The 19,977-nt window shown below is 44.9% G+C and overlaps 1 protein-coding gene across 1 annotated transcript in view; it reads left to right on the top strand.

Moving 5' to 3' along the window:
- LOC306776999 (uncharacterized protein C1orf21 homolog) overlaps window positions 1-18,199 on the top strand; it is a 28,282-nt gene extending 10,083 nt beyond the window's left edge. Inside the window, exons 2-6 of the mRNA XM_079267916.1 lie at window positions 2,848-2,977; window positions 11,191-11,276; window positions 13,438-13,505; window positions 14,350-14,410; window positions 16,689-18,199. Coding sequence (XP_079124042.1) covers window positions 2,887-2,977; window positions 11,191-11,276; window positions 13,438-13,505; window positions 14,350-14,410; window positions 16,689-16,736 — 354 coding nt within the window. The 5' untranslated portion in view covers window positions 2,848-2,886 and the 3' untranslated portion in view covers window positions 16,737-18,199. The remainder of the gene's footprint in view (window positions 1-2,847; window positions 2,978-11,190; window positions 11,277-13,437; window positions 13,506-14,349; window positions 14,411-16,688) is intronic.
- The last annotated feature ends 1,778 nt before the right edge of the window (window positions 18,200-19,977 follow it).

Genomic DNA, 19,977 nt, shown 5'->3' with positions numbered 1-19,977 from the left:
AGGCAGTTGAATTTTGAAAAGGAAACAAACTCGTCTTACTTTCATTCATTATTATTTCTCCATCCGTGATGTCGATCCCAAACTGCGTCCTGCCTGCACTTTACTTCTCAGTTGGTTTGGTGTCACGATTACCTGTTTGTCAGTTACTTCCTGTTTGTGATGACAATGAGAGCATGATTGCCTAGTTTACTGAAATAACTGGAGCGAGACATAAGTAAGCTTGCTTTGCTGAAATGTCAAATATATATTTGAGGTCATTTACAACAGCGTCTTAATTATAAGTTTGTCGACCAGAAATCAAGGAGAAATACATTTTTCATATAAAATGTCATTCTCAGTGTTGAATTCAGGAAATGAATTTGAGGAATCCTTTTAAAAATGTTTTATGTGTTCATGTGAAAAAATGTATATGGACAGATATATTTTTAATAATCTCAAGTATTTACCGCCGTATTGGCCTCAAAAAACCAGTTTTGTTTTGGTTGTTGATGAGACAGCAGAGCATGCAACAGATCACGAGTATGAGGCAGAACCTGCTTGACTCTGACGCTGTGGATTTTAGATTTGGACAAGTCCTCACAGATTAAATATTATATTATTTTCACACGTTCAAATAGAAGTTTGAGTGTCCTATAAAATGAAACGATGGCGGCGGGCAGAACTATGGTAAGACGACCCATGTTTTTGCTGCACTGGAATTCTCCTTTAACACACCTGCGTGTCGTATCCAGAGTGACGGAGGTCGGTCGGCTGCAGCCTGAACTCGGGAGTAAACACCGGCGGCCTCCTGTCAACTTCAAACGCTCCGAGGGTCGCTGAAGGAGAGGGAGGAGGTGCAGGCGGCGCTCTTTTGTAGCTCTGTGCCCGTCTTTCCCTCCGGCCTCTTTCTCTCCCGCCTATTGTTCCATCTTTTCCTTCACCCATGTCCCCCTTCATCTCAACCCTCCTTCTTCTGTCTTTGTCTTTTCTGCCTCTCCAGCCCCCTCAGCTCTCTCTCTCCTCCTCTCACTGATGTACCGGAGCTGCAGATTTCATTTTAGCGATGGGTAATCATTGGCTTCCTCTATATGTGTGTGTGTGTGTGCAACTGGCAGCAGTCAGACGGGCTCTGTCAATGACAGCACATGGCATGCGTGAGTGACATGACGACTCTCTATAGTGTAATGTGTCTGCCGGTGTGTGTGACTGTCAGCTTCGTGTCAGCTGTCCTGCTGGCTGGGAGGGCTTTGCGTTCCTCTTTTCTGAAGTGCTCACAGGGCTCATCGCTAACCAGGCCATCGGCTCTCGGTTGCCGAAACAGTAAATATGGTTGCCGCTTTTATTCCCCGTATATTTTGAGTCATACGTCACGTTCACACGTTCATCTGGTTCTTTTTCAGTTGAATCACTCTGCACATTGGTTTGTGATGTTGACGGTTACTCGACCTTTTACACCGCACGGTCAAACAACTTAATTTGCTTCGCCATTGTCTCAAAAAGAGAATATTTACGTGTCATGGCGGACGTTTTGGTTGAGCAATGTTTGCTAATGGCGACCTGACAACCCTTACTGTCGAGCCCTAGTTCATGATGATAAGAGGGAGCTGTTTGGTTGAAGGATGCTTCAACTTTTATCACTTTAGAAATACCGGTAATGTTGAGATTATTAGCAGTTTCAGTAATTTACTTGTCATGTGAAAGCTGCAGTGATCACTATTTTTATTTCTGCAATGGATCAAATGACAAAAGGTGTTGCTTGTAGTGCTGCAATTCCCTCTCTCAGCGATATGGAGCAGTTTAGCATCTTTTAGCTCATTGTTTTGGTTTTTCTGAACTTGTTTTGGTTCGTTCTCGACTCCCTCATCTCCAGCCACGGCAGGCAGCTATTTTAAGCGAATCAAGCTGTTATGAACCCGCTGCACACTACCTCCCCAGCACCACGCGGCAGACGGACAAAGTTAGACTATAGCTGGTGAACATAATGAAGTATTTAGCAGCTTAATGAGACGGATATTTCCCTCAGGAGTTGATGGAGATCAAAACAGAGCTGTAAAGAGAGTGAATATTGGAGCTAATGTTGCTCCGTGTCTGCTGGATGTCGAAATAGTCGACGGTCTGCCTACACATTCGCCATGTCCACTTCATAAGGTTATGATATAATGTTATTATTTGGCTCCCGCCAAGCAGCAAAGGAAATCAATTTATAACCTCTTGGAGTAGTTCATCACATAAAAAAAATAAAATACAAAATAATTTCAGGCTTTTGTTGCTCTGGCGTCTTGTGATGGGAATGATTCCTTATGCTTTGAAATTTAACAATTCATTTATGAATCAAAAAAAAATCATCAATAGCTTTGTGTAAAGCGAAATATGAATACAATTGAAATGCTAATTGCTTTGCAGCCCTACTTCAAACCAGGTTGTCTTGTTTGTTCCCCCGCTCCACATATAATGGCTGTGGCTATATTTAGCAGCAATAATCTGCATCATGCTTTTCCCCCGATTATATTATGACTCAACCTACGTGTGTGTGTGTCTCTGAACACCAGGTGTGCAAAAGACACGTCTGTGAAGTGGAATGAAATGTTTTTTTCCTGGCTCGAGGTCGGCCAGCACGCAGCTTAATGTGTTTCTGTAAATAAATGAGCGGTTCGTTTTAAAGCACCCTGCTCTCAGGTGTTGATTTGCAGAGCGAATCTCAAAAGCTGTTGCAATGCTGGAAGAAAACACCGGATGAAGAAGAAGAGGCTGGTTGAGTGACAGCCCGCCACAGCTGAACAGACAGCTTTTGATGTCTATGAAGCGCATTGTAAAAACAAAGCAGTCGGTGTCGTTCATTTCAGGATGTTTGTCTCCGTCCTTGTCCAGGTGAGAGTGAGATGAGGAGAGGCTTCAGAGTGTGAGGCCATGGGCTGCACCTCGGCCAAGCAGGTGTCGGCCGTGCCCAACGATGAGGAGGGACGCGGCAAGGCCTACAGCAACGGAGACCTCTTCACCGGTCAGTACACACACACACACACACACACACACACACACACACACACACACACACACACACACACACACACACACACACACACAGAGGGAGAGAGGGATGTCAATAAAAGCTTCACAGCTCCATTTCACTCGGTTAATTGCTCAGCGTTGCCCCGTCTGCCCTCGCGCTATATTCTCTTCATTACAGCTTATAGTCTTCTCGCAGAGTGTTAAGTTCTCCATTTCAGACAATAACTGTCAACACTGCAGTTTTATTGGCGTTATCTATGTTGAGAGTTTGTGTGCGAGAGGGGAAGTTGGTCAGCAGGGTTGACTGGGTGCTCGGCTTCTGGACGCTCTTAATACTTCCGTGTTTGGAACTGGAGAGGGAAACCGAGGGAGTGGAGTAAACCCTGATGAGAGTTTCCATTAGGGATGAATCGATTGATTGATTATACCAGCGGTTTCCAACTAAGAGGCAGAGAGTCTCGATGATTGTGAGGATGGCAACTGTTCAGATTTATCTTACGGCTAGCGTTGGTAATCTTCTTCAAAAACACGTTTTGTTCCATTTTTACATCCCGACAGCGATCAACAAAACAAATGCACTGACGAAGAAAAAGTGAAGGAATCTGTGGTTGTTGCAGCACTGTCATAGCCCGTCCAATCGGTTCATTCAGACTGAATGCATTGATCTGAAAGGCTACCTGCACGTATTCTACCCGTGCACTCATTGTGCGTCACCGGACTGCTGCTAGCGTGACAGCTGTGAGTGCTAACGATAGCCGTGTTTGTTGATGAAGTTCATAATGATCATTTTGGGGGACTTGGAGGGAAACTTAGTCCTGTGTGTCACTTGGATCATTTTTCAAACATACTGTACTCGCCAAACTAAGTTATTTGCTTTTTTTTTTTTTACTTTTCGCTAATCTTTTTGTCTGTTGTATTTGCGTTGTACTGGATAGTTTTACCCCTTTAGGCCTCAAAACTATGTTAATATGAAATAAAAAAAGGACTCAGACATGTAAACTCTCACAGGTAGGCACTGCTTCGCTGTCGAGGGTCACAAGCCAAAAAGTTGGGGAACTTCAGAGTTATTCGACAGATGAGATGGAAAGACAATTAATCAACAATAATTTGGATACTTGAGTCATCGGATCTCAAGCAAAAATGCTGAACATTCTCTTGGTCCAAGCATTTTACACATACATATTTATACATATTTCAGGATTTTTGACTTTTTCGACAAACTTCTGGGAAATTGCCCAAATGTTACGTAACTTTATAGAATTGATAAATTGACAAAGATAATCAACAGATTCATCTGTAACGAATATGATTGTCAGTGGCTGCTCTAATAATAGCTCGCAGGCTGTTGTGCAATGAGGGCCAGAAGTGAAAGTGAAAGCCAGAGACGGAGAGCGATGGTGGGCTGGTGGGGAGATTAACAGCGATTAAGAATTAGGAGCAACACTCTGCTGCGGATGGACGGATGGACGGATGGACGTGGCAGATGACGATCTGCAGGAGGTCCTCTCTGTCCGTCGTCCCCCTCTGACCCTTCTCCCTCCCTCCCTCCCTCCTCAGCCTCTCACTCTCTCCCGGCGTCCTCTCTTTGAGTCTCTTCTATCTCGTCCCTTCTATCATCTTCCCTCATCCGCCCCCCCCCCCCTTCTCCCCTTGAGTCTTGTTTCCCCTCCTCGTCGTTAAAGGAGCAAACAGAACGAGGCGGAAGATGGGAGGGAGAGATGGGAGGGAGTGACGCGCTTTTTTCCTTGAGAGAGGAAGGGAGAGTGACGTGCATAGACGCTGCTGCTCTTCTCTTTTTCTCTCTCTTAAACCTTCTCTGTCTCGGTCAGATCGCCTCTTCCCTGCCCCTGCCCAAGGCCTCGTTCTTCCCTTCCTCTTTCTCTCCGTCTCTCTATTTTGGGTCTCTGCTCGCCCCCGCCCCCTCTCTTTTCCTGCCTTCATCCCCCAGTGTTTCTTCTTCTCTCCCTGAATCTTTTCCCCTCTTCTTCTGGCACAACATCGGGTCAGAGCCTTTTCTCCTTTCACCTCTCCTCTTTCCTCCCTCTTCCTCCCATCCTATCCCCCAGTGTCACTGTCAGTTGGTTGAAGGGAATCTAGAGTGGCGGTGGCTGGGCCACACCACTGTTTGAGCTTGTCTGCGTGTGTTTGTGTGTTGAAGGTGGAAAACAGAAGTGACCTGAATCGTGTGCATCATCCCAAACCCAATAACACCCTTTCTTCATCTCATCTTCATCCAGTCTTATCTTTGTTTCTTATCCCCTTCTAAATTCAACCTCCTCTTCCTCTGCAGTATTTCAGTCACCGTCAGGCACCGTCTAGTCATTCTTTCCGACTAAATTTTACAACCCCGGCAGAACTGCTTCACTGCGTCCGGTGTACTTCTCATGATCGAGGCAGAAAAGATTGGTCGGTTTTGGTCAGTCAGCCTGCTGCCTACACACACACACAACACACACACCCACACACATCGACCCCCTGTAGAGTACGTGTCAGCATGAGTCCACCTATTGGTGTTCATGCATGTTTCCGTGTTGCATATAGGTGTATTAAGTGAGGCGGTGAGCCCTCTTCTTACTCACACTGATCCGCCTCCAACACAACAGATTGTCTGCCAGTCAGTCTGCCCGTGTGTGTATTTGTGCATGCGTGAGTGTGTGTGTGTGTCCCAGATATTCTGACTGCCCGGTCTGTCAAACTCCGGCCACTAGCCCCCCCCCCCCCCCCCCTCTCTCTCTCGCACAATAACCGGAAAAGACTGAGCTCCATTACACAAACACTGAAGGACGCCAAAGGAAAACAGCAACACCCTCCACAACATCATGCTGTTGATGTCTGCAATAATCACAGTCGAGGAGGAGAGATGACAGTGCAGATAGCGTACGTGGGACTGCGCGTGTATGTGATTGGGAAAGTGGCGCGCTGACATGTATAGTGCATGGTTGGCGTGCAGATTGCCCCGTTCCTTTAAGAGCTCGTGTTGTTTTGAGGCGGTGGAGCAGCTGAGCGGTTCGAGGCTCTGTTCTCCCGATGCTGCTGTCCCTCTGAAACGTTTGTGTCTGGCTGATGCAGTCCGAAACAGCTGCGACAGAACCAATGGCGTGTTTGTACTCGAGGGGGAATAATAACGGGATCTCTCAAAGCTGATTGTTTTTAGTCGTGCCCCAAAGAAATGCTGTCACTTCAATCACACCGAGCGTTCTTCATTAAACCGCTCAGTGACCGCCCAGTCCTTGGAAATATGATCACGTAACGCATTCAAAGAGAGCAGCTACATCCTTGAATCATTTCATAGAATCCTCTCCTCTTGCTCTTTAGACGGCACAAAAACCAACTCACAGCAAACACAGTTTCTGTACATATACGTACAATACAACAGAACACCATTCCACCTGGTCATCCCTCACTATGTTTCTGCAAACGTGACACCACCCATTCTATTAATATTGAAATTTGTATAGTATATATACCGGTGTGTATATGTGTGTGTGTGTGTGTGTGTGTGTGTGTGTGTGTGTATATATATATATATATATATATATTCTTTTTGTGTATTTTTTACTATTGTTGATTTCTGTTTTGTTTTTCTTGCCGGACAACCAATTGAAACCCACATACATGCATACATGAACATCCATATGCACACATACTTACCTGTTTTTCATTTTTTCAATTTTTTGGTTTGTTGTTTTTTTAATTATTATCATTATTTTTTTTCCCCTCCATCTCCAAAGGCTCAAGGACATTCTCACACACACATACACACACACTGACTATATGATATTTGCTGGCTTTTATCTCACTGTTCTTGTCATCCTCTTGTTGTTATGTCTATGTGTTGTCTAAATATTGTCTCGTGTCTTCCAATAAAACATTTATGAAAAAAAACAAAAAAAACCCACGGTTTCTGTGTACAGTGAACAACTCCTCTTTAGGGCCGTATACGCAGAAACAGAGAAGCACGCAGGTGACCGCCGGTCCAAAGGCAGCGAAAGGTGAAAGAGCGGCACGTGTCCGTCCCTCATCGGCACTGCCGAAGCTCCCTAAGGCCGCTCGGCTGCTCCGGCGGAGCCGCTTAGCGGTTCACTGTGGTTGTATTGGGAAACTTCCAGGTGTGTTTGTGGATCAGGGCGTTCCTGGAAAAGAACATTCGTGCCCAGCTGAGTTAACCCTCGTTGAATGACATTATCAGGTGAAACTGTGTCTGATCCCTTCTCAGCGTATTTGTTTCATTTGTGATTAGTGTTCCCGGAACACCTGAGAGGGTCTGCGTCTTGTTGAGGTTTACAAACGCAATCAAAATCTCTGCAGGATGGGTCTCGGTCTATTTTTGAGACATTTCAATTTCCAGCAAATGTTTGCACAATCCAGTCATTCTTCTGGCATTAGATTTGACCTATTCCAGACATGGCAATTATTTTTCGGGTTCTCTCAAATTGCTTTCAGCATTTTAGAGCATCATCATGTGACGCTATAGCCGCCTGACGCATCAGGAAACCAAGCCATCTAAAAGTCATACAAAATACAGCAATTCACTGAGTTCAGCTGCGTTAGTCATGAGAAAGTGCTGCTGCATGTTCGTGTTCATACAGGAAACACGATGTCTACTTTATTTTATATTGTGGCTCGAAAAAGGAATCTGCTGGTGAAAGATGTGTAATTGTTGTGACAGATGGAACCAGAAGTCAGATTCTCATATAATCTGATTATTTAATTGTGCAGCAAATTTAATTTGAGTGTTTTCCTATTTGCTTACAAATCAGAACTGACTTTTGCAAATATTCTGTGTGTGCTTCGCTTCTCTTTTTATTCCTGCCTGCAAAAGCTGTGGCGTTCATTTCTCTCGAATATTATGCACGGTATTTTTTATATATCTTTCTAAATTGATTCCTCCTTGTATGATGGGTTTGATTTGTGTGTGTGTGTGTGTGTGTGTGTGTGTTAGAGACAAGACTTTTATGTTCAGGTGTAAATGTCATGGCCAGGCCGGTGGTGGTCTGGAGCCAGAGTGGCTGAGAGGGAGGACACACAGCGGGAAGGGCAGAGTGACATCGCCACGAGAGCTGTTAGAGCAGACACAAAGACACGCACAGAAATACACTCACGCGCTCCCAGCGCGGCTATTTAAACGAGTCGCACCCATACAAAACGCAACACTTGCACGAAAAGGACAAACGTGTGTGTGTGGGCGCATGCACGCCCTCGTGCACACCCAAGTGTTTGTACCTTAAGGTCAGCGCAGAGCGCGCGGTTTCTAATCGGAGATGAGAAAGATGGCCACATCACACAATCACGGCCTCTCAAAAACAGTCCTCGCCTTTCATCTTCCCCTCTCTGACGGTTCCCCTCCCCAAGCGAGCCCGGCCCGGCATCGGCGTGACGAAACACCCTTGTCGTTTCTTGTGACGATGACTGCCGCACACACACACACACACACACACACACACACACACACACACACACACACACACACACACACACACACACACACACACACACACACACACTCTCTCTCTACACTCACACAGCATGACCAGTTTTTGCTCCTCTCCTCTCTGAAGCAAAGTCTGTGATGTGATGAGTCTTGATTGGCGTAAGCTGGGTCACTTTGATCTACGTATACCCGTCACATTAAGCTCAGTGGCTGTCCAGTAACATTCAGACAGTTTCACCCGTCAGGCTGCAGCTCACCCAAATGATAAAATGACATTTGTTGTCCTCAATTCGCTTGCTTGAAAACGTCCATTTAGATTTATTTGCGTAGCTGATTTCACCCCTTCCCCCGTTCATCTGTATCCACCTTTTAAAGGTGCGGATTATGTGGCTTGAAATCTGTGTGGCTTGCTCCTGTGATGTGCACGAGAGCAGAGGAAATGGCCCTTAATTCAGTTTCCTTCTGCAGCAAGCGTACGCGCTGCATGTTTACAGAGCCCATCTTAGCTCGGTGACCCTGTGTAGTGTTATAAAACCGTTTGTGTGTGTCAGCATGTTCAGACAGGAGCCGACTCGTTTACATTCCTGTTACAAACAGAACAGAAGAAAAGTAGTCACCGTTTGTTCCTCCCCCCCCCGCTCATCTCTCCTTCTCTTTCTCTCAAATCTGCACAGCTTTCTCCCCCCTTCTTTCTCTTTCTCTCCCTTTTTGAAATGATTTCTCGTCGGCAGCGTTTTATCTGACAGACGCAGGCCGTGTTTTTGCTCCACAGTGACGCACGTGTCTGACGTAGAAACGCAGGCGATTGTGCACACAGGTGATCCAGGTGCGGTGGGTGGATTGTGAGAAACGGCGCAGAAGCAGGGTTGAACCTGTCAGCTGGGTTCAAAGTGGCACAGACAGACACACGGATAAACAGACTGATAGAGGGAGGGCAAAATACAAAGTGTGCAACAGATAAGGCCGAGAGGTGTGTGTGTGTGTGTGTGTGTGTGTGTGTGTGTGTGTGTGTGTGTGTGTGTGTGTGTGTGTGTGTGTGTGTGTGTGTGTGTGTGTGTGTGTGTGTGTGTGTGTGTGTGTGTGTGTGTGTGTGTGTGTGTGTGTGTATGAGAGACACAGAGTCTCGGCTGCTTTATCAGTACAATGTCTAACAACCGGGTAGTCAGCAGAAATGCCAGTGTGCTTGAATCGCTCCGCTCAAGGTTCGGTGGGCTTTGGTCCTCAGTAAAGGTGTTGTATGTCGAGTTTCAAATATCACATCATGTCACATCACTGTCAGATCCATCGTAGGGCCGGGCAAAACATCCATATTATATCGTGACGTGAGGCTGGATATCATCTTAGACTTGGGATATCAGTATCTGGCGTGAGTGTCGTCTTCTCCCGGTTATGAAAGCCACATTACAGTGACGTGTTCTGAACATACAAGACTGTGTGTGCCTTTTTAAATCCACAGTACTGATGATTATTCTCATTGTCTCTCTCTCTCAATATCGTCAATGTTGATATCGATGTGGTTGTTCATATTTGGATGTTTCGCCCTAATTTAAGGTGATATTGTTGTTTGTCTGGTAAAAGCTTTGTTTTGTGTCTTTCATCTCATTTTTTGTGCCTTAATGCAGTTAGTGCTCAAAGGAAAAGACTTCAGTCCCTATTTACTGTAGAATGCATGATATAAACTGATGAGGATATTCATACAATTATTAATGCTGATTACCGAGTAAACTAAAAAGTATAAATTACAGTATGTACTATACAACAGTGAACGAGTGAATGAGGCTGTGATATTGCGACTGGTGTTATCGGTATGATGATATTGATAAATCATTTTCTCATTATTTATTTAGTCTATTGACGGTAAGTCACATGTTCCTGAAGCTCAAGATGACGTCTTACAGTTCGCTCGACTTCTGTGAACAACAGTCCGAAAGATATTCCGTTTATAATCGCATAAGTCAGAGGGGAGCGGCACATTCTCCCAACTGAAGAGCTAGAACAGAGGAATGTTTGCTGTTTTTTGCTTGATTGTAACATCTGGGCAGAGTGATGTGATGAACTTGTGGTTGTTGTAAATCTATTTTTGATTCTCTGGGATTCAAACGGAGTGCTGTGAGGAAGTTCCGTACATTCGGGGGCGTTGCCCTGATTCTACCTCTGGCGGGGGGGATTCGGGCTGCATATTGCGGGGCGCGGTGGCGATGCCGTGCAGTTTTGAGGGAGTGTTAACGTGAGCTTGTCTTAACTGTCTAAGCTGTCCATGTAGCCTAGAAGCTGTTGGACTGATCTTTAATCCCCTCCAGCTCGCTCCCTCTCATCTGTTCCCTGCTTTTTTGTGTCTCCTCTGTCCCCTCTCTTACGTCACATGGACGTGTATTCCCTCTCGCTTTTTGCTTTCCTCAGAGGAGATGCTGCAGCTTAAGTGGAAAGGAGATGACTAGTTTCCTCCGACTTGAACCTCAGCTGTCATGTCCACTTTCTAAAACGCCGTGTCCGGTTGCAGTTATCAGATTACCTTGAACAAATTAGAACTAAAATCAATGGTGTAGTCATTGGTAATGTTGAAATAATGCGGTGAAGCCGATGTGACATGGTGCAATCATTTTAGCCTTTTAAATCACATTCACCGGGATGAATGAGCCAAATCTGGCCGGTGTTTCTTCTCTGGAGGATGTCCGATAAATACGTGTTGTTTGTTTCCCTGCTGCCTCTCTCTCCCTCCTTTAATCATGCCTCTCTCTCTCTCTCTCTCTCTCTCTCAACCACCCTCTCCTCAGATGAATACAAGATGAAGGGAGTGGAGGAGGTGAAGTACATGAGAGGGGAGGAAAACCGGGTGAATGCACGCAACCAGGAGAACCTGGTGAGAGACGCAGACACACACACACACACACACACACACACACCAGCCCATCCACCGACAGCCCGTCATCCACACAGACTCAGACCTTTACCTGACAGTTTATCAACCCGGGCGAACAGGCTCGTGTTTGTGTCCGAAGGCAGCGCCCGGCAGCTTACACACACACACACACACACACACACACACACACACACACACACACAGAGAGGTGCCTCACACGCAGGTAGAGACAACATGCTGGTGTGTGTGGAACGCAGGAGCTGATCGCTTGGTTGGTTTGACTCTTCCTGCAGAACCTGCCGTCTTAAACGGTGGAAAGAAATGTTGGTCGGGCTCTTTTTTAGAAATAACTTGCTGAATCTGACACTTTGATCCCAAATGCACACTCAACCTCCAAATTGTAAAGCTTGTACATGTTTACACCCTCATCAAGACACTAACTAAGTGATTGAAACGTGTAGAAGTGGGAAGTGAGATCCTGTTTGCTCCTTCAGTAAATCAGGTCAGTCTGACTGGCGTCCTGGTGAAACGAGAAGCAACGCAAATACAATGAGAAAAAACAAAACAAAGACACTTTGCTCCCAAAGCGGCTTTTTTCTCACGACAATGCCAAGAGACCACACAATGCACCTGACAGGTGTGAGAGTAGAAGGTGCTGATTAAACGGCATCATTAATACACAGGTGGGTCTCGAGCTGGTCACACATAAGGTCTCTCTAAAAATGTATCTTTAAGAAAAACAAAGATTCAACTCAGTAATGTAGTACTGTATTTTAATCAGGATTTATACACTGAACACAAATATAAACGCAACACTTTTGTTTTTGCTCCCATTTTTCACGAGTTTAAAGAAAAGATCTCTGCACACAAAATGCTTATTCCTCTCAAGTTTCTTGCACAAAAGTGTTACACCCATGTTGGTGAACACTTTACCTGACAGGTGTGACTTATCAAGATGCTGATTAGAAAGCATGGTTATTACACAGGTGTGCCTTGGGCTGGTCACAACAAAAAGGCCACAGCTGTTGCCCGTGAATTGAATGTTCATTTCCCAACCAGAAGCCGTCTCCAATGTCGTTTCCGAGAATTTGGCAGTACGTCCGACCGGGCCTAACAACCGCAGGCCACGTGAAACCACGTCAGCCGAGGACCTCCACATCCGGCTTCTTCGCCTGCAAGGTGGTCTGAGACCGGCCACCGGGACAGCCGAGCGTTCGCACCACCCGAAGAATTTCTGCACAAACTGTGAACTGGAGCCGATCTGACCCGACTGCCGTTCGTTGTCGTGAACCTGAGGCCCTCGGTTCAGTGCCGCTGATCCGCAGCATTCACCTCATGTCGCGGCATTATAATGCACCACCCCATGTTGCAAGGATATGTACACTATTTCTGGAAGATGAAAACATCCAGGTTCTTGCATGGCCTGCATACTATTCACCCAACGAGCATGTTTGGGATGCGACATACACGACGGCGTTCCTTGTTAATATTCAGCAATGTTGAAAGCCTCAATTACCAACCTGGTGAACTCTGTGCAAAAGAGATGTGGTGCACTGCATGAAGCAGACGATGGTCATGCCAGATACTGACTGATACTTCTGCTTATGTGTGGCAAAGAATATGTGTTTCTGTATAATATTCCACAACAGTAGCCCGAGTCCTTCGTGGAATCCTAATAAAATACAATCCAAGACTGGCCTGTGTAATAATCATGCTGTTTAATTAGCATCTTTATATGCCACACTGTCGGGTGGATGGATTCACTTGGCAAACTAATTTGTGCAGAAGTAAGCCTTCTGTGTGCGTAGAAAGTCTTTGATCAACTCGTACGAAATGGGAAGCAAAACCCAAAGTGTTGATATTTCTGTTCAGTGTATGAATTCTGATTTTAAAAAACAGAAGCACCGTCACTAATTTATAGAACTGCAGCGCTGTAGCAGGAAAGCGTCCACAAAGACATGGAGGGGAACTCATGTGAGGTGACCAACCTTCATCGGTCTTATTACACCGACGTACATTTGTATCGATGGCTTATGGCTGCCAGCCGGGTGAGGACATGATTTAATAATGCAGGTCTGAGGTGACACATGCTTTCAGGGGGGTGGCTGTTTGCCCCAACTAATGGGGTGTGTGTGTGTGTGTGTGTGTGTTTGCCTTTCAGGAGAAGAGTAATGTGCAGTACAGGGGCAAACAGCAGAAAGAGGTCTCTTCAACAAACATCAAGTCTAAGTAAGTGGCCAATAGCAGTCTGTATGTGCTGAACTATAAGTCTGGTGGATATTGTTAAAAAAATAGACGATTGATGTGTTAAAAAAGGCTCATGATAGCCAACATGTACAAAGGGTCAGTTCACCCAAATAATAAAACGAGCTCATATTTACCTCTAGCGGCAGCCAAATCGATTTCTTTATTTAGTACTGACATTAAACACATTAACACACTTTTCTAGAAACAATGTCGCACTTCATCTGCCGAGGAAGATCATACAATATAACGGAAAGCACCAGAGCAGCCGCAGTGCTAATAGACGTTGTGATGAGTGTTTTGCCAGCTCACTGTGAACAGCTCTCATGGGGAGTTTAGAAGTTCCAAGGAAAGCTTGATCCATTTGTTGCCGTCGTAGTGTGTTGCAATTTGGCTGAACTGAACCTTTAGTAAACCGTTATGTCCAGCGTCCATTAAGATGCAACTTAGAATCAGTATGTTGATGTTACGATGTGTAAAGTAAGTGATAAACTGCGTCTAGTTCTTATAACGCTCTCGGACAACCTCTGACTGTGTACGTTTGTATATGTAAACATATTGGTTGTTGGTGGCTGCACAGTATTCTGCCTTTGGACGAGAGACTGGGTTCACACTTCATAAAATAATGATTTCAATTCCTCCACAGCCTTTCTCACACTGCAGGGAGGATTGTGTGTGCGTGTGTTTATGCGTGTGTGTGTGTTTGTGCTGTGTGGGGGGTGTAATGGAAAATTCTCATGATGTATTTGTTGCCTCCCTTCTCCTCCTCGTCTCCAACTTCCTCTCCCCCCACCTTCTCGCTTTTCCGTTTTTCTTCTCTCTCTCTCAGCATTCACACGTCAGAGAGCCAGCAGGAATTTTTCAGGATGCTGGATGAGAAGATTGAGAAGGTGAGGGGGGGGGGGGGGGGGGGGGGCGCTGTGTGTGTTTGGGTTGGTGGGGGAGGGAGGGACCGGGTGGACTGGACTGGACTGGGTCTCTGAGCGTTTAAAGAAACAGCTGGGTCTTAACATTTAAAGAGACAGGCTGTACTACAACAACCATTAGTCCACAGTGTCACTCTGCTTATGAGCTCCACACTCCGCCCCCCATGTGTGTGTGTGTGTGTGTGTGTGTGTGTGTGTGTGTGTGTGTGTGTGTGTGTGTGTGTGTGTGTGTGTGTGTGTGTGTGTGTGTGTGTGTGTGTGTGTGTGTGTGTGTGTGTGTGTGTGTGTGTGTGTGTGTGTGTGTGTGTGTGTGTGTGGGATGGCTGCAGGGATGAGCACTTACTACTCTTAGTCTGACATTTCATCTCACCGGTTGTTTGACTGAAAATGAGGTCGCAGTGAAGCGATAGTGAGTAATAGATTCAGTTTTGGTGTTATGCATTTCATTCATCGCCTGCCTGTTTTTAACCGTATGTAGCTATATCACAGTGTAGAAATACTCAGTTACAGGTGTAGAAGTACTGCATTTAAAATGTTGCGTATCTAGTTATCAGGAATATATACTTGAAGCCACTCTATTCAATATTTTTGTTAAAGGATAATGTGAAGTAGGTTTCCCATATTTAGGAACCCGCCAAGAATTATTGCGCGACCAGCGTTTTAGAATCTTTCAGCTGATTGTTTTGGTTTTCTGGCCCGCATCTTTTCTCTGCTCTCATACGTTTCTGGCCACTTCAGCAAAAAGCTGCGATTAACCAACAATACACGATCAGCATCAAACAGCAGACGGTCAAAGTTAGCGACTAGCTGCTCCACATTGTGGAGCATTTATTTCTCAAGAGTTGGAGACGACCAAAAACAGAACAAAAAGGAATCTTGGACTTCTGTAAACATTGGCCAGAAACGCTCAAAATGCTAATGTTACACTTCGCTTGGTGTGCGCTGCTACTCGCGGTTTCTTTTAATCATCCATTAATCTGCCAATATCAGAAGAGTGAAAAAATAGTGTCGCAAACGCAACATCCTGAAGCCCAAGATGGCGTCTTCAAAATAGATAATTTTGGCCAACAAGAAGAGATCTTCAACTGACTATCACATAAGACAATGAAAAGCATCAAATCCTTGCAGTTGAGTTGTAGTTATTTTGCTTTAAGAACATATAATCAATCATCCAAACAGTTGCAGATTATTTGATAAATGACTTATGATGATGAATTGACCAATCCTTTGCTCAGTAACAAGTAACTATAGCTGTCAGATAAATGTATTGGAGCATTGAAATTGTTCAAAGTTCAAAGTTCAAAGTTCACTTTATTGTCAAAGTTTCCACATGTGTTATGCATACAGAAAATTCGAAATGCCGTTTCTCGCAGTCCCACAGTGTAATATAGACATGAACATATAACATATAATAGAATAAAATAGAATAAAGTTAAGAACATAAGGGCCTAGATAAAGGATTAAACAAGTAGCAGCAGAGAATAAAAAGTGACTGGTGCTGATAAAAAGTGACTGGTGCTGGATGAGGGAAGGGGTGTGAGGGGGAGTAGATGTCCTGGTATGTTCCATTTGAGGCAGTGGGGAAAGGTGGGTGAGGGGGAGGGTAGAGAGGTCAGGGGAGAGATGGCAGGGGGGGAGAGAGGAGAGAGGGAGGGAGAGAGTTCAGCATCCTGACCGCCTGGTGGAAGAAGCTGAAATTGAAAACTAAATTTGTGTAAAAATGTTTTCATTTGAAATGTAGTGAATTAAATGTATGACGTAGCATGAAATGGAAATACAGCTGTTCAATGCCTCAAAGTAGAACTTGGGCACCGTACTGTTTTTAAATGCACTTGGTTTCTCTCCGCTGGTGATTTTTCGGGTACTGAGGCTGCCTGTGTGTTGAAGCCTTATTGAAATCGAGACAGCGAGCGCAGTTAGACGAGCTGTCAGGCCGGCTCTGTAGAGGAAAGCAAGGCCGTTGAGTTAGCGCTTCATCATGATGGAAGAAACAAAGCAGCATAACTGCCCACCTGTCAGCACTTAAACGCCTCATCCAGCATTTTCTTTGCCAGTTCCAGAAATTTGACGAGGGTTTGTTTTAGTGTGACTGGAGTAAAAAAAAGTGCGTCGGGGATTGCTGCATGCAGACGGTTCAGAGGGAGTCATTTGAAGTCGGTTATTACTGAGCGTACGTAACCAGAGCAAATTAGAGTAGGAAATCATGCACGTCTCATCTTCTCTCATCTCTCTTTCTTTGCAGGGACAAGACTACTGTTCGGAGGAGGAGGAGGAGGAAGATGGGACATAGCACAGAGGCCCCCGAGATTCACCCTCACAGAGAGCCTCACAGTGTGTGTGTGTGTGTGTGTGTGTGTGAATGCGGACGTGTGTGCTTATGTATGCCTGAGAGAGAGAGAGTTGAATCAATGTTTTACCGATGGGGCGTTGATGTGACGGGACACTGTATGTGTTGGTATGAGCACGTGTGTGTTTTTGAACGTATGGCAAAGATAATATTTTAATCGAAAGTGAAAGCGTGGGGGATACATGTGAGAGAGAGAGAGAGGGAAAATGGGATGAAGAGCACTTTCTTCAGAGACTACAGCCCTCCTCACCCCTTCGGGCCCCTGAGCGGACAGATGGAGGTGGCGGAGCGATGAAGGGACAGACAGATGAAAGGAGGGAGAGATGGTGGAGGACGTGACGAGAAGGAAACGGGCGGCTCAAACTGAGTCATTTCGTCAAGCAGGAAAACAGCAGCTCCTCATCCCTCCCTCTGTCCCTCCATATCCATCCGGCTGTACCTCCGTGGTTCGATCTTGAATATTGAACCCATGCAGTTGGACAGAGGAACTCCCAAATATGGAGCTCCCAGTACGGACAAATGTCCTTGGTGGGTGTGTGGGGGACTGAGACACATAAGTAAAGAAGAGAGGAGGCCCTGGGAATAACAGGTGCTGAAGGCAGAGGGCTTGTGTAACACCACCAGGATCCACACTGAACTTTTTTGGCCTGCCTACCTTCAGCCAGGCCACCTGGCCCATGAGGGACTGAGAGACTGGGTGAGGGCGGGGTGAGGAAAGAGAGTGAAAAATTTGTGATATTTTAATAAGAGAGAGGAGGGAGCGAGCCGGTGATTTAGAAACTCTAAACTCCTCCTGCCTTCTGAAGTCAAGGACCTTTATTTTTTTTAAATTGTGTTTCGCAGCTACAAGTTCAGTTCTTTTTTTTGTCCCCTTTTCTGATGTTCTTTTCTTCAGTTTGTTTTACTCTTGGCTTCCTTTATAGTGCATCATCATCATCATCATCACCACCACCAATCCCATTATCATCCCCCTCACCACAGCAGGTAGACTGAAGCTGTGTTAATTCAGATCATCTGTGTCTCAACCCAATCTATCCTCCTTCATATACCACAGAACTGCAGATCCAAGCCCACACACACACGGAGTCTTTTATTGTACATATCGTAGCACACTGTCATTCCAACACACCTCACATGTACATATAAACCAGACAAACACACATTGTATCCCTTTGCATTTCACCAGCAGACTGTCATGTGCATCATAAAGCACTATTTCTAATTTGATTCAGTGTTCACACACACACACACACACACACACTGAAGCAGAAAACGGGGCTGAGCTGAAGGGGAGGATGCGTCGTTGCCCTTTAGACACAGATCACATTTTTTTCTGTCATCTTTACCGGAAACTTCCTGTTGTATTATTTTGAATACTTTCTTTTCTATTAAAAATAAAAATACGAAGAAGCTCTTATTTTGTGTGACATCTTGGTGTGTGTGCATTGCGTTTGTACTCGTGTGTCACTAGAAAGCTGAGGCGTCACGCTGGCGGTGTACTGAGGGGTGTGAAGTCTATTTTCCTGTGGTCATGCTGCCTGAAGCCATGCAGTCAGAGCAGATTCACTCACAGCTCCAAGACTGCGTAATGCCGCCTGCTGGCACAATTGCAGTACTGCAGTCTGGTCGGTAATATGTTCTTGAAAGCAAAGTTGCATTTCACCCAAGATTAAATACACATTTTAACATTGTGTGTGTGCCAGGGGCATTTTAGTATTTATTAGATTTTTCTTCCCGGGTTCAATTTAGAAATATAAAATGATTCACCAATAAGAAAAATGAACTAATCCATCAAAAATGTCCAGAAAAATAAACCTCAGCATCGTTATGATAGATTCAGTTCAGGATGAGAGTAAACGACTTCAAGCCTATTTAGTTATTTATCATTTTTTATGAATTTGATCAAACAATATCTGGGAGATAAATGACCATCCAGGTGACTTGACTCGAACAAATTCAAACTCGGCCTGATAGCTGTCGAGGCAAAGCCAGTTTAACATCTTTCAAACACTGCAATCCAAAGAGTTTTACATACAATACGTATTAGAACATCATCTGTGATATATTGTTCGACAAGAAGTTCAATTGATAGCACGTTTCTATTCAGTTCTGTTTTTCTGGCCTACAGATTGACTGTTTGGTTTCACTGTCACCGCTTTCATCAGCACAGTTTCTGGCCATTTCATTGAGAAAGCGCAGATTAATTATACACTACCTGCCCAGCACCACATGGCATACAGACAAAGTGAGTGAATACCTGAACAGAGTGGAGCATTTAGCATCTTGCTTCATATTTCCCTCTGGAGTTGATGGAGATCAACACCGAGCTAAAAGGGAGGGGATATTTTTTTCAACCACCTTCGAATGAATAACAATGTTCAACCAACAATCTGTTGGTTGTATAAAAGGGAGAAAGTTTGCGAACATATTTTCCATATGAGCTTTTCAATATGTTTCCTTTGCGCTGTCTCCAAACGGCCAAAACATCAGTTATTGCAGGTTAAAATAGTCAAACACAGCAAAACATGGAGCACAGAAATTGTGTTGCTTGTTTTTAGTTGCAATTTATTGTTTTATGGCCCTTTTTATTGGAGTGTACGTACATGCAGGCAAATCAACGATAAGATACAACCATAAACTATAAAACAGTGTCCTCAATGAGTTTGACATCAAGTTAACATTCCATCAAACATGGAAGCAAAACTCGTTCTAGTGCAACAAGTAACTGTAATCAATTATAGATAAGGACACTGCGCATTTGTCCTTCCTATTACCAACTGAGTGATCATACTTGTGATTACCGAGCAACTGCACTGCATGATGTGTGTGCAGTATCTGAAACCCAACCGTGCTGAATCGATATCTGCCCCTCGGATTGGCCGAATGTGCACCCTGTGGGACTTGATGCTATAATGTTTGACTGAGTGTCAGTGGTTAAGTTGATTGCCACATGATGAAAGTAGTCAGGAGTCTGGCTTTTTCCCAACTGTCTCTCTCTAACACACACACACACACACACAGACACATTTTACCTCACATGACTCACAAGCAGGGGCACATAAGGTTACAATCAGCAGCCGCTGTGCACATCAGCAAAGTGAAAGGGTCCCTGTGGGCCAGCAAGGCTCCCCACACTGATAAATAAATGTATGTTGGAAGCAGATAGAGAGAGGGACGGAGAGCG

Source organism: Melanostigma gelatinosum (genome assembly GCF_949748355.1).
Source record: "Melanostigma gelatinosum genome assembly, chromosome: 4".
NCBI lineage: Eukaryota > Metazoa > Chordata > Actinopteri > Perciformes > Zoarcidae > Melanostigma > Melanostigma gelatinosum.
This window is presented reverse-complemented; position numbering and strand designations above follow the sequence as displayed.